Source organism: Lemur catta, chromosome 15, assembly GCF_020740605.2.
Source record: "Lemur catta isolate mLemCat1 chromosome 15, mLemCat1.pri, whole genome shotgun sequence".
Classification (NCBI taxonomy): Eukaryota; Metazoa; Chordata; class Mammalia; order Primates; family Lemuridae; genus Lemur; species Lemur catta.
In genome coordinates, this window is record NC_059142.1 from 43,982,070 (window position 1) to 43,997,260 (window position 15,191).

At 40.4% G+C, this 15,191-nt stretch overlaps 1 protein-coding gene across 6 annotated transcripts in view; it reads left to right on the forward strand.

Moving 5' to 3' along the window:
• The window catches only part of MAP3K3 (mitogen-activated protein kinase kinase kinase 3), a 60,426-nt gene that overhangs the window by 24,863 nt on the left and 20,372 nt on the right, over window positions 1-15,191 (forward strand). For all 6 annotated transcript variants that reach the window (XM_045525959.1, XM_045525961.1, XM_045525962.1 and 3 more), the window contains 3 exons: window positions 173-272; window positions 4,666-4,779; window positions 11,276-11,396. In XM_045525959.1, the coding sequence (XP_045381915.1) occupies window positions 173-272; window positions 4,666-4,779; window positions 11,276-11,396 (335 nt within the window). The remainder of the gene's footprint in view (window positions 1-172; window positions 273-4,665; window positions 4,780-11,275; window positions 11,397-15,191) is intronic.

A 15,191-nucleotide genomic window follows, 5' to 3' on the forward strand; every position in this document is an offset into this window, starting at 1 on the left:
GAAGAATGGTGAAAAGGTAAAGACGAGAACAAAAGAATAGAGAGAAAGGCAAACTGAATGAAAGAAAAAGAGAATCCTATGTTGAAAATAAAGGGAGCATATACTCAGGCCATTACTTTCTAAACCTTGCATTTTAAATATACAATTAACCAACATTTCTGTTCTTTTTCAGAATTATAGCATTCAGCCGGCCTGTGAGGTATGAAGATGTGGAGCACAAGGTGACAACAGTGTTTGGGCAACCTCTTGATCTACATTACATGAACAATGAGGTGAGAAGGTAGATGGATAGATGGATGGGGTAGGGACAGGAGGGACAGATGCCTACCTTTTTTTCTTTGTTTAACTGAGTCTTTGTTAGTTTGTTCCTTTGATATCATCTGCAGCTTTTCATTTTCTAGAGCCCTTTTTCTTAACTTCAAAAATTCTGGGATTTCTGTTATTTATTAGATGGGAGATTATAGAGTCATTTCCATTCCCCCTACTTATTCAGTGCAGGTAGCTCTAATGTTCCAAGGTAGAATCACATGTGGTACCAGGGCTAGGGCTTATATTGTATTGTTTCCTTTACATTGTGTAGGGATATCTTTTTTTTTTTTCCCCAGTGCAGCCTTAACAAGAAGCAGAGGGTTTAACAGGGGATGGGGAGGTGTGGAAAACCAGTGAGTAGGTCCTCTATTACAATCATAAATGCTGGATTCTTCTTTCAGAGTTTAACTCCTGATTGGAGCTTATTTATTTCAAAAGTTAGCACCTACTCCAATAATTTCTTTACCTACTCCCTCCCCACTCCACCTCAACATTCCTTGTTTATTCCTACTTTGAACATCACCCAGGAAGGAATTCTTTTGAATATCAGTTACTCAGCTGATTTTCCAGCTCCAAGAAATGACTAAAGGCTATAATTGGCTTAGGCTGGTGCTTTGCATTAGTCTGAAAGGCAATATATTTATACATAGTAAAGAGCGTGTACCTTGAGGGAATTGAGTTAGGGGTACAAGACAAGAAAGATGGGCAGCATCATGGCTCTTTGAGAGTCAGATCGTTACTGTGTAGTTTTATTTTATTTGATGAAGAGTTAAAATTTTCCTTCATAGTTTAAGATTGAAATCTGTAGGTGCTGAGATTTTTTTTTTGTCTAAACACTCCCTGGTCCTCTTCCTATAAAATATACAACTGCAATTGGGTATACTGCCAAATAGCTTACTGAAATAAGACTATCCAATCTTTGGGATTTTTTGGGTAAATTTTAGAAATATAGCAAAATTGGAAAATAAAGCACTAACTTTATAGTTAATAAATAATACAGATGCAAATATTTTAAATTATTTAAACTAGCACATTTTAGATGTAGAATATGAGAACCCCCAAAATACAAATGTCAAGTCTACAGAACTTTAAAAAAAAATTATACATAGTGCAGCTGAAGCTTCAGTGGACTGCATATGAAAGTAAGGCTAATGTCAGCTTGCTAATCAGCATTAAAGAAGATGTTCTTTAGTTCAGACTTTTCTGGATGATTTAGTACTCTTTTTCAGTTAATATTTCCATTAAGAATTCCAGATGTCCCTAAATCTATTTTTAAACTCTTTTGCGGGCCGGGTGCGGTGCCTCACGCCTATAATCCTAGCGCTCTAAGAGGCCGAGGTGGGTGGATCGTTTGAGCTCAGGAGTTCGAGACCAGCCTGAGCAAGAGCAAGTCCCCGTCTCTACTAAAAAAATAGAAAGAAACTGTCTGGACAACTAAAAATATATATATAAAAAATTAGCCGGGCATGGTGGCACATGCCTGTAGTCCCAGCTACTTGGGAGGCTGAGGCAGTAGGATCGCTTGAGCCCAGGAGTTTGAGGTTGCTGTGAGCTAGGCTGACGCCACGGCACTCACTCTAGCCCAGGCAACAGAGCGAGACTCTGTCTCAAAAAAAAAAAATAAAGAACTCTTTTGCCAATAAAGTGACTGCCCAGAATGTTGGACATTACCTTATTTAAATCTTTAGGCAGATATTAATTCTAAAGCCAAATATAAATGTTATTAATTATTTTAGATCATATATGTCTTTCTATACACTACTAATGTTAGTGATCAGAAGTGGACTAGTTTACATTTTACTAATTTAAAATCCTTCAATTTCTTTCTTTTTTTGTCCTTTAAAAAAGCCCTGCCCTGTCAAGATCTGAGAATCCCAAATGAAAAATCTATTGAGGCTTTATTTGATTTATATTTTTGTAATATTAATAATAGTTTTATTGAGATACAATTCACCTACTATAAAATTAACCCTTTTAAAGTGTACAATTCAATAGTTTTTAGTGTATTCATAGAGTTGTGCAATCAACACCACAATCTTATCCCAGAACAATTTCAGCATCCCAGAGAGAAGCCCTGTACCCATTAGTTCTCACCTCTCCCCAGTTCCTGGCAACCACTTATCTACTTTCTGTCTCTTTGGATTTGCCTGTTGTGAACATTTCATGTAAGTGGAATAATACAATATGTGGCCATTTGTGTCTGGATTTTTTTCACTAAACATATATTTTCAAGGATCATTTATGTTGTAGCATGGACATTTGGCTTGTTTTCACTTTTTGGCAATTATGAATAATGCTCCTGTGAACATTTGTTTACAGGTTTTTATATGAACATATGTTCTCAGTTCTCTAAGGTATATACTGAGGAGTGGACTTGCTGGGTCATATGATAACTCAGTTTAGCTTTTTGAGGAACTGCCCAAATTTTCTATAATGGTTGCACCATTTTACAGTTCTACTAGCAATGTGTGAGTGTTGCAGTTTCTCCACCATCCTTGTCAATACTTACTATTTTCTTTTTCTTTTCTTTTTTATAGCCATCCTAGTAGGTGTAAAGTGCAATGTCACTATGGTTTTGATTCGCATTTCCCTAATGACTAATTATGTTGAGCATCTTTTCGTGTGCTTTTTGGCCATTTTTATATCTTCTTTGGACAAATGTCTATGCAAATCCTTTGCTCATTTAAACAATTAGTTTATTTTTTTATTATTGAACTGTAGGAGTTCTTTATATTTTCTGTATACTAGACTCTTACCTTATATTTGCAAAATTGTAGCTTGGTTGTTTGAAAGTTAACACCTACTCCAACAATTTCTTTACATCCCCTCCCTACTGTTCTTATTTATTCCTACTTTGAATGTCACCCAGAATGGAATTCTTTTGTATTATGATATGATTTGCAGAACATTCTCCCATTCCATGAGGAGTTTTGAGATTTTATTTTAAATTCGTTCTGTTCTTATTATTTTTTTAAGGGATGAGGGGTTGTGATGAGGGGTGCTCAGTTGCCATGTTTGTTTTTGTTGAGACAGAGTCTCACTCTCGCCTTGGGTAAATAAATGGCAGTGGTGCCATTGTAGCTCACTGAAATCTCTGACTCCTGGGCTCTAAGCGATTCTTCTGCCTCAGCCTCCCAGGTAGCTGGGACTATGGGTGTGCATTGCAGCGTCCAGCTGGGTTTTGTTTTTTTTTCTTGTCTTTTTGGTAGAGATGGGGTCTCAGTCTTGCCCAGGCTAGTCTCGAACTCCTGAGCTCAAGCAATCCTCCCGCCTCGCCCTCTCAGAGTACTGGGACTACAGGCATGAGCCATGCCACCTGGCCTGTACTGTTCTTACTATTTGTGTTTTCATACTTTTGCATTTAGAGTTCTCATCTCCTTGTATTATAAATCGGGAACTGAATAAATTAATTGGGATGTTGGTTGATTTCGTGTTTGCTACACATGTATAAGATCTGACATTTGCTAGGTCTGAGGCAAAGCATACTTTTGCATCTTTTAATACTGAGTACTTATAACATCCTCCGCTTTTAACAGTGAGCAAGACTTATCTATACCCTCAAGGATTTTCTCTTTAGTACTTCAGTAGATTGAAAGTGGAGGAGGTAGTTTTCAGGTTCTAGTCACTGACTTTGCCCTTAAACAGAAAGATATTAAACCCTGCTATCTGATCCAAATTGTGTTCTTGTTTGAGTAACAGTTTTCATTCTCTGCCCATTCCCCTGCTCCTCCTGTGCCTTTTCTGCTCGTTCTGTTAATGTCAGAATGCTTAATTTGGGAAGAAATATGGGGGATATTACTATTTGCGATTTGATGCTTTGGAGTAAAGGATATTTTTAAAGAGGAAGCTCTTCTCAAAAAATAAAATAAAGTACTGAGATATGCCGTAGCACAGATGAACTCAAAAACATTAAGCTAAGTGAAAGAAGCTAGCTGCAAAAGACTATGAATCCTTATGAATTGAATTGAATATGTATGAATTGTATGATTCCATTTATATGAAATATCCAGAAAAGGCAAAAATATAGAAACAAGTAGATTAGTGGTTGCCTGGGGCTGGAAGTGGAAAGGGGGAGTGACTATAAATGGGCACAGGAGATCCTTTTGGAGTGATGAAAATGTTTTAAAATTGGATTGTGGTGATGGTTGCACAACTGTATAGACTTACTAAAAATTATTGTATTGTACACTTAGAGAAAAAATTATCTCTATGGTTTCAACTAAATTTTTTAGGACCCCATAGTATCCAGCAAGATTGTTTTCCTCCAAACTTTTATTTTTATTTATTTTTGCAAACTGAAGCATTGAGATAGACTTCTATTTTATGATTTCTTTTTTTCTGTGTCTTGTGTCACAGCTCTCCATCTTGCTGAAAAACCAAGATGATCTTGATAAAGCAATTGACATTTTGGATAGAAGCTCAAGCATGAAAAGCCTTAGGATATTGCTGCTGTCCCAGGATGGAAACCATGTAAGTTGCCCCTGTCATGACCTGGCAACTGAAGACACAGCTTACGTTCCTTCAAGAACTTGCCTTGCCTCCTTGACAGAATTTTATGTTCCTCAGCCAGTGCCAAAGTGAGAGCATAAGTGCAACCCGGCCTGCTGTGTCAGGGGCTAGCAAGCCTTCTGCATTTGATTTAACTGACAAGCCAGACTGTCAGTTGTAACGTTGCAATTAAAGGTTATTTGGCTTACAGTGTGGAAGGAAGGAAAACACTTTATGATAAAGGGGAAAATTCTTTTTCTCTATATTTATATACTTTCAATTAGATTTTGACCCCAATAAGAGAGATTTGATTAATGTGGGGGGGGGAGTACTGATTAGCAAAGGCTGTCAAGGATTTGAGACATCGTGCTTTGTAAACCCAACTCCCAAAACTCCTCAGCAGCCTTGCCTTTCCCTTAGGACACATATAAGACACAAACTTTTCCTTCTATTCAATGGGGAAAAAAGGCCATGGGCTGGAGAGCCTCTGGTAACCTACCAGCTGCTGCTTTACCAAATGGCAGGCAATATACAGGAGCCATCAAAAGTAGGGAATTAAAAAAAGTTAAAAAGGCCAGGTGTGGTGGCTCACACCTGTAGTCCCACTTTGGGAGGCTGAGGTGGGAAGATCGCTTGAGGCCAGGAGTTTGAGACCAACCTGGGCAACAGCAGCAACACAGTGAAACCTAATCTCTAAACAAACAGACAAACAAACAAACAGAAGTGGGGGAATTATCCTTTATGCATTTTCCTTTCCTGTAGAGTCCCTGGGGAGCCTACATTTCACAAGAATGCTTGCAATTTGGATGTGTTCCAATTACTGGTTCCTCTACCAGTTTTCTTCAGATGCATGTTTCTGAAGGTTTCTTGGCTCTCTTTCCTTTCCTTATAGCTTGTGGATGGCTGACATGGCTGCTTGAGAACTGGGGCTGCACTGCACCAGGACAGAGTCCAGGTGGAATGGTGTTCATTCTGCCCATTTATTTTCTAAAGAGACATATGGGGTTGGACTGTCCTATTGATTAGGGTGAGGCATAGGAGAATGCAGCTAGGAAACCAGAGAATAAAGAAGACATTTTCTAATATAGTAGTCTCCCCTTATCAGTGGGGGATACATTTCAAGAACCCCAGTGGAAGGCTAAAACCACGGATAGGACTGAACCCAGTTGCCATGAGTTGGAACATGTTTCTGTTCATGTCTTCCACCACAAATTTAATGCCTTTTCTGCCTCAAGCACTTATCACGCATTGTGGCTATAACTCTTATAATTTGATGTGTGATAGCAAAACTAGCATACATTTCTTTTCCCTTCTTTACAATTTCATGGATGGAAGATTTGTTCTTACTGTAAATCTTAGCAACTTCAGCATATGATTTTTTTTTTCTTTCTTTATGAACTTGAGAACTTCCACCTTTTCATTTAAAGGAAGTACTCTATGGATTCTCTGAAGTGCTAGCATCACTACTCCTGCGTTTTGGAACCATTATTAAGTAAAATAAGAGTTACTTGAACACAAGCACTGTGATACCATGACAGTCAACCTGATAACTGAGATGGTGACTATAAATAAATGACTCATGGTTGATAGTGTAGACAGCGTGGATCTGCTGGACAAAGGGAGCATTCCCCAGCAGGACAACACAGGATAGTGTGAGATTTTGTCATGCTACTCAGAATAGTGCAAGATTTAAAACTTAAGGATTGTTTATTTCTGGAATATTTCATTTAATATTTTTGGGCCATGGTTGCCTGTGGGTAAGTGAAACCTCAGCAAAACCACGGATAAAGGAGGACTACAGTATTACAGAAGTGTGCCTGTGCATGAGAAGTGGTCTTCTCTATCCTAAATGTATCTTTTTTCTGGATATATTTTAGGAAGTATTCTGAGGTAAAATATATACTTTATTATTTCATTTCTCTGCTTAAGTTATCACCTGCTTCTTAGAGTTCGTCCTTATTGCCTATCATGTGAGATCTAAATTTAACCTATTATCTGGGGCTCACTGCTGACTATCCCTGCTTTCAGCTCCCCAATCTCATCTTTCCACATTTTTCATCATACTCCCCCCACTATGCAGCCCAAAGTTCTTCCTTCTTCCTCTTAGCCAATCCATAGCTATCACCCTTTTTTAGGACCCAGTTTGATTTACCTGTTATAATTTTGGTCAGCATTTTTGACTGAGGCCATTTTGATTATTCCTTATTCTTTTAGTCATTGGATATAGTTTATACACTAGTTTATAGGTTGTTTAGTAATTGCCTTATAGTTGTTGCATGTTTACAAGTTTTATCACAAAAGATTATAAGCTCCCCAAGAGCCAGAGCTATGTCATTGTTTTGAAACCCCTTCCCCACCCATTTACTTAAAAAAACATAGTGAATGCTTCTTGGATTTTTAGCAAGAGTCAAGCAGAGATCATATTCAGGAAACTCCTTCCTTACAGAAGCAGCTGGAATTGGAATTTGGTTAAATATGATTGCTGGACTTGGAGCTAGCACTCTTGACTGTAATTGTGATCCCTACACTCTCCCAGTGAGAAGTTACAGACAACTGATTCTTTATATCAGCGTTCCCATCCATTTAAGGGGTACACACGGCTGCAGATACTACCACAACATCCAGAGCTTTTGAAAGATGACCATCTGAGCTCTGATAGTCATGACACTGCATAAGATAAATGCCACATTGATGCTTCTGTTTCTAAGGATTTATATTTTTAAAATTATAAAGTCAATATAAGTTTAAGTTTATTATTTAGAGGGCTATCTTACATAATCCTATAACCATAATGCATTTGTTGATTTATTTTTGCATAATTCTCTCCAGTTTTTGGCCATATGTATACATACCTTATGTAAATGTTGTCATGGTATTTATGTAATTTTCTAATTTATTTTTTCATTTAACATTGTTAGGGCCCACATGGTGGCTCACGCCTATAATCCTAGCATTCTGGGAGGCTCAGGCGAGAGGATTGCTTAAGCTTAGGAGTTCAAGACCAGCCTGAGCAAGAGCGAGACCCCATCTCTACTAAAAACAGAAAAATTAGCCAGGTGTGCTAGTGCACACCTGTAGTCCCAGGTACTTGGGAGGCTGAGGCAGAAGGATCACCTGAACCGAGGAATTTGAGGTTACAGTGAGCTTCGATGATGCCACTGCACTCCAACTGCAGCGACAAAGTGAGACTTGAGACTCTGTCTAAAAAAAAGAGTATGCATAATGAAAATACAGATTTATTCACCTAATCTTAATTTGGGTGAACTCCTTGAATATTGGAGATTATTTTAGAACAAAAAGGAAATAATTCATCTAACAGGTGATAAACATGGCATCTATTATACTGAAGTTGTATAGCTTCAAAACATTTTTTTTAAAGGTCTTTAACAAATTCATGGATAGTAAGGCTGTAAATTTAATTAAATCACCTTGGTTGCTTCCATAAGTATCATAACTATCATGGTCTTCTATGCAAATATCTATTGGCACCACCATTAAAACAGAGGACTGGATGGGGTGCTCTTTGTAATCCAGTGTGCCATTTCTTGCCTTAGGTTCCCATGCTCCAAGCTACCCGTCTCCCCACTCTCTCCCACCTCCCCCATGCATAGTTGAATCCACTTGTTCTTTTATGTCATATCATCAAATCTTTTATTGAGATAATTTGTGGATAGACTTTTTCTGCTGATCTCCTGTCTTGTAGTCACTGCAAACCTTTATGTACATGGTTCCCTGGTAACTTTTCATATTGTTTTTGTCAGCCACAGCACACCACTACCCAGAGTCCTTTAGTGAGTTTTTCATAGAATAGTCAGACGCCACCTTCTATTTGCATCTGGATTCCAGACCAGTCCTGTCACTATTTAATATCTCACCTGACCAAATCACTCTTAAGTTTCCACAGGTGTGGATGGGAGCTAGCTGATACCTATTCTGGACCCCTCAGAGGTGTAAGAATCAAATGTCTTTAGAATGTTCTGCTAGCTACACACTTCACTCCGTTCACTCTACCACTGTCCCCTTTTATTTTCAAGTATAGTTCCACCTTCCTCCTTCCTCTCTTTCCCACTTCAGAGTCTTGTCCAACGTTCCCCGAATCCTTGCAGCAACCTCATTTTTATTTACCATGCCATTCCTCTTTGTCCTCTTAAATTGAGGTTTTCAAAACTTGGCTGAATATTACTACAGTCACTTGGGGAGATTTAAAAAATATCAGTGCTTGGGCCCCCATCCCTAGACATTCTGATGCAATTGATCTGAGGTGTCAAAGGCTCCAAAGGCAGTTCTAATGGGCAGCTAGGGTTGAAAACCATTACCTGCAGTTTATGACTCAGCTCCTATACCTAGCTACTCAAAATGTGGCCCATGAGACAGCAGCATCAGCATCACTTGGAAGCTTGTTAGATGCAGGTTCTGAGCCCCACTCCAGACCTACCGAATCAGAATCTACACTTTCACAAGATCTCAGATGATTTATATTTACATTAAAGTGTGAGAAGCCCTGCTCTGAGACCTTCATGATTCTCTTCACCTGCTTTCCAACCTGTTGCCACAACTTCAACTTTTTCTTTTACAAATTATGCTTGTGCTGGCTGTTGAACCTATTTTCCTGTCCCAGTTTTTAGATTTTTTTTTTTTTTTTGAGACACGGTCTCATCTTGCTCTGTCACCTGGGCTAGAGTACCATGGTGTCAGCATAGGTCATTGCAACCTCCAAATTCTGGGCTCAAGTGATCCTCCCACTTTGGCCTCCCAGAGTGCTAGGGTAACAGGCATGAGCCACACGCCTAGCCTTCAGCTTTTAGATTTTTAAAATTAGGATTTAGATTGTATGTTCTTTGTTACATTTCAAATTCTTGTTGCCAAGATTTATTGAATTCCCACTATGTGTACGACCCTGCATTCAAGCAAGTGTCCTTAGGGACATCATGCAGCTCTTCTCTTTCTGACTGCAGGACTGTGGCCTTCCCTTGCTTTTCACTAGCCTGCCTCCCAAGTGTGTGGCTTTGACTGTTTCCTTTCTGAACCTCAGCAGAGAGCTGTTGCACATCGGAGGTTTCAGCAAGAACATTAACTTCCCCTTGGTTCTGACTTCCTGTTAGAGCAAGACATTTTGTCAAGACAACCCTGCATGTGATAAAGTCTGGCATGGGGAGACTAGAGGAGGCTGCTTGGCAGCTGAACTCACCCCCAAGAGTAGGAAGCCTCTTTCCTGGAGGACAGGATATAGAGTTTGTTTAGGTTGAACTTTTTTTTTTTTTTTTTTTGGTAGGAGGTAACAGAGATAGAGAAGCAAGTAGAAGTTTTGACCCAACTTGTTTATAAATCCCGAGCTCCCATTCCAACTGTTAGTAGTACTTGGCTTGTTTGTAATGACATCCTGACATCACTTGCTCAACTCCAAGGTTCAGGTTTAAGCTTTCTTAGTACAAAAGTCCCCTGCTTTGTTGCTTTGTTTTCTCTGTAGGGCTCACCTGGTGACTCAGCTGGGCTGGTGCAAAGTGGGGGTGGATGTAGTGAGGCTGCTGACCCTCTTCTGAGGTCCTTGACGTCTGACAGAATGGTACCCATGATAGCTTGTCCTAATTGAACCTGATCCTGAGATGATTCACATGTAAACTCTGATACTTTGAACAACTGAGGTCTTCTTACCTTCATTTTCAGGGAGTGATTATGGTTGGGGAAAAGAAACATATGGAGCTACTTTTTATTTTTTTATTTTATCTTTATTTATTTTTTGAGACAGGATCTCGCTCTGTTGCCTGGGAATCAGTGGCATCATCATAGCTCACTGCTACATCCTCCAACTCCTGGGCTCAAGGGATCCTCCTGAGTAGCTGAGATTACAGGATTACACCGTGCCCAGCTTTGAGCTACTTTTTAAATTATATCATATATAAACTGGGCATGATGGCAGACACCTGTAGTCCCAGCTACTTGGGAGGCTGAGGAGTTCAAATCCAGCCTGGGCAACATATAGAGACTTTGTCTCCCCCGCCGCCCCCCCCCCAAAAAACTAATTAATTAATTAAAATACATATAACCAGAATTTTGTTGAGCAGGGAAGTTGCCATCATTCTCTATTGGACCCCCTCCCAACAGTTGATCTTGCTACTGAAATAATTTCCTGCTATTTTTCCTGAGCCCTCTGGAGAATTTTATGAGAGGATATTTACAGCTCTCTTTTCTGTTTGGCCAGTTATTACAGGAATGCCTGTTATTCCTCCACGTCTGGGTCATCACCTTTTAAATTGGGGCACCAGGTCTCAGTGCTCATATATCACTGACACTGTAAAAGTACATTGAAGAAATAGTGATTTTCCAAGACAGATTGAGGAGTGAGATTTGGGGGAAAGCTAGGTGGTTCATGTGTTAAACGCATGAAAGTAGCTGAGAGTTTGGGGAGTCCTGGGGAAGGGTGAGGGGCGTCTATAGTCCTTCCTGCTTAAAGATCTGCCTTTTTCCTCTTCTGTTACAGAACAGTTCCTCTCCCCACTCTGGGGTGTCCAGGCAGGTGCGGATCAAGGCTTCCCAGTCTGCGGGGGATATAAATACCGTCTACCAGCCCCCTGAGCCCAGAAGCAGGCACCTCTCTGTCAGTGAGTATTTCACCCGTCTTTTTCCCTATTTTATCTGCCCATGTTTTAAAAATCAGCAAATATTTATTAATTAAATAATCATCAAATATTTATTGACTATTACTCTGTGCCTAGTAATCCTTTCTGTGCCTTTATTTTAGTTAGAGAGGAAGTGTAGAAAAATAACTAGGATGGTAACCTGACCCTGAAGGAGCTTAAAGTATAATGATGTAATGGCTTGATTAAATTCCTTTTAAACATCCCTGAAAAAGTGATCTCAAACATCTGCTTGAAGACCTCAGTCTACGCTACACTCGTTTTTGACCATTTTCCTCCCGAAGGACTGGAGGCTTGTGACCTGGAATCTGGATGCCCTGGAGCCTGGGAAACTCTGTCGGCTTTGCCTCTTTTCCAGAGTCCTTGTAGAGATTGAAGGGACAGGAGTAGACAGCATTGTTCCTTGCAGAGTAATCAGTGAGGATTGACAAGAGGCAGTAATTGGGTCTCCAACTCCCAAGCAAGAGTCTGATTTGTGTGTGGAGGCAGGGGCTAGATGCTGAGTCATTTGGACCCTTTCTCTACCTTGTGGAGCCATATATGGGAATTATTTCCCTTACTGAAAATGCTGAGGAGTAAGATTTCTTTGAAGTATTTCCTATTTAGAAAATGGGTAACACAGCCTTTCAGCACACCTAGATCCTGGTCCTTCAGCAAGCATTAGGTGGCAGGCCGTCGGGAGCGTGCAGAAGGGCAAGGGTGGTGGGAGCAGAGAGGAGGCAATAACCACTTGTGCCCAGAGAGAAGGGCTCTCACAGGAGAGGGAATATTGGAGCTGACACGCAAAGGAAGATTTACTGAGCATCAAATAGAGACAGATATCCCAGGCACAGGAAAGAGCACCTACCAGGCACTATCACAAAAGAACTCAGTGGGTTCTGAGAACCCCAGGTGTTTTGGAGTGTGTGGGGTATGTGGTGGATGTGGGCAGAATCTGTGAGCCTTTCTATAGAGCCACGAAATGGGAGAGATTATTTCTAAATAATTGGCATGACCTGCGAAATGCATTCTGGGGAGGATCTCTTTGAGCTGGACCTTGAATATGGAGGTATTCCATAGGGGATGAGGAGAGAGGAGTTTTATACCATGCCTGTGGAGAGCTCATTATCCTTCAGGTCCAGACTGGCTGACGTGTTTGGAGGAGGAACAGAGAAGGCCGATAAAGGATGCCTGGGCTGCTTTCTGGGGAATCTTGACTGTGCTCAGGCTTTTTTGGTAGGCAGAGGGAAGCCACTGAAAATGTTCGCCTCTTATACCCATCTCTGCTATAATGCTTATCATGTTATCTTATTGCTTTCCCATCAAACTGAATCTTTGTTCACTTATTCAAAAGATGATTACTGAAGTATCTACTCTGTGCCAGAAACATGGAAAGTAAAAAAGACACAGGCCCTGTCCCTGTGGGCCTTACGACCCCTGGACAGGCAGACATTTACTTGTCGTGATGTGATTAATATATGATTATCAGCTGTGACTGAAAGGTGTGTGATGCTTTGAATGTGTATAACTAAGAGATGGGACCTGATCTTGGGACCAGGAAAGCCTTAGGTTATCACCTGAAGCATGAATGGGAGTTGGGAGTTAGGCAAAGAGGGTGCAAGAAAGAGGGTTCTAGGCAGAGAATGCTACAGGTTCGGAGGCCTGATGGCAGGAGGGAGTGTGGTATGTCTGAGAAATGGAAAGAAGTCCTAATGGCTGGGGTGAGGCTGGGGAGGCAAAGCCTGTGGGCCTTGCAGAGGGTTCTGATCCTCACATCGAAGGCAGTGAAAAGCTACTTTAGGGTTTTTAAATGATGAGGAATAAGTAGTGGTACATATCCAGATTTGTATTTTGAAAAGATTGATATGGCTACAGTGTGGAGAACAGATTGGAGGGGGCAAGAATGGCTCCAAGGGAACCAAATTAGGCTAATGCAGTGATCCAGGTGAAAAAAAAAACAAAGGCTTAGACTAGGCCAGTGACAATGGTGGAGAGAGGAAGGTGCAGTGAGATTTAAGACATTTTCCCTGATGTAAAAGTGATAGAACGTGGCATTTCAGTGGTTCTCAAAGCATGATCTGGGGACCCTGGAGAGTCCCTGAGATCCTTTCAGGGGGTCTGTGAGGTCAAAATGATTTTCATGACCGTGCTAAGACATGATATGCCTTCTCTCACAAGTTTACAGTGGAGTTTTCCAGAGGTCATGTTTCTGAGGTGATGTCATCACTCTGATGGCTAATGGAATGTGCTTGTGTATTATTGTGTATTAAAAATTTCACGCCCCCTTTCCCAGTTTCTTCTGTGAAAATGTCTTAACATTTTCTGAGCTTTAATTTCTAATACAATAAATATCAATTGATACATCTCACATAAATAAAAGCTTTTAAGTGTCCTCGGTTTTAAAGTGTAAAGGGGCTCTAAGATTAAAAGGCTTACGAACTACTGTGATATTGGGTTGAATTGGCAGGTGTTGAGAGAGAGGGAGGTAAGTTACTGCCTTATGGAGCTGGTTAGATTGCACTGCCTTTCACTGAGACAGAAGTACTGGAAGAGAGCCTGGTTTCAGGTGCTGGGAAGGGGCAGACCTAATGTTTTAAACATGTTGATGTTGAAGTGCCTTTAAGACAGCAACAGGAGATATCAAATGGGCAATTAGATATACAGGTCCCTTGCTCAGAGGGAAAAAAGCAGGCCAGGAGAAAAAAATTGGAAAGTGTCAAGTTGAAACTTTGGCCCCAGCGGAGAATACCTAAGCAAAGACTATAGAATGAGAAGAAAAGAGGGCCTAGAACTAAGCCTTAGAAACTAACACTTCATGGCCAGTAAGAGGAGGAGGATAAGCCTGGCAATGGTCCCCAACCTTTTTGGCACCAGGGACCATTTTCATGGAAGATAATTTTTCCACAGACCAGGGGGTAGGGGGGATGGTGTTGGGATTCAAGCGCATTACATTTGTTGTGCACTTTATTTCTATTATTATTACATTGTAATATATAATGAAGTAATTATACGACTCACTATAGGTTGGGGATCCCTACTGTAAAGAACACAGGAAACGAGTGACCAGAGGAGTAGGGAAGGAAATTAGGAATGTGGGGAGGAGGCCTTACATGGACCAGCCAGGTTGGAAAGGACAGACCAAGGGTAAGAGACACAAACCTGTCATTTTCATTTACAAATGTCTGAGTGCTTGCTATGTGCTGGTATAGTATAAGGCTTTCTAGAAGTAAAGGGAAATAAGAAGAGAGAGGAGTCAAGGTTAAAGCATGATGGACTAGGAAAAGTCCTAGCAGTAGAAAATGGGGTCAAAGGAGAAGTCTCTGGTTGGTGAGCCTTAGCAAGTCAACCTCCCACCTACTTCCTCTCCCCTCTCTGTCACCATCAACATTAACATACCAGTGAATATATTTAGTGAGAGGCTGCAAGATCCAGGTCATTCAGTTCCCATTGCCACATTTGCGAAGATGAGGAAGTGCAAGATAGCCCAATCCAATTTTAGACATCTCCATTTATTTGAAATTCTTCCTTATTTTCAATTGAAAATTAGCCTTCTCTCACTTTACTCACTGATTCTAGCAGTGCTCTCCTGAGCAATACAGATAACACAGAGAAGATCTTTCATATGACAGGTTTTCAAATATTTGAAACCAGCTATTATGTTCATCCTTTGTTTTTTTCATTATAATATACATACCCTGAATTCTAATTTTTTTCAAACTGGTTAGTTTGTTAAACTAGTTCATGCTAAGAAAACAGAAATAAACAAAAAACCTGCTGGTA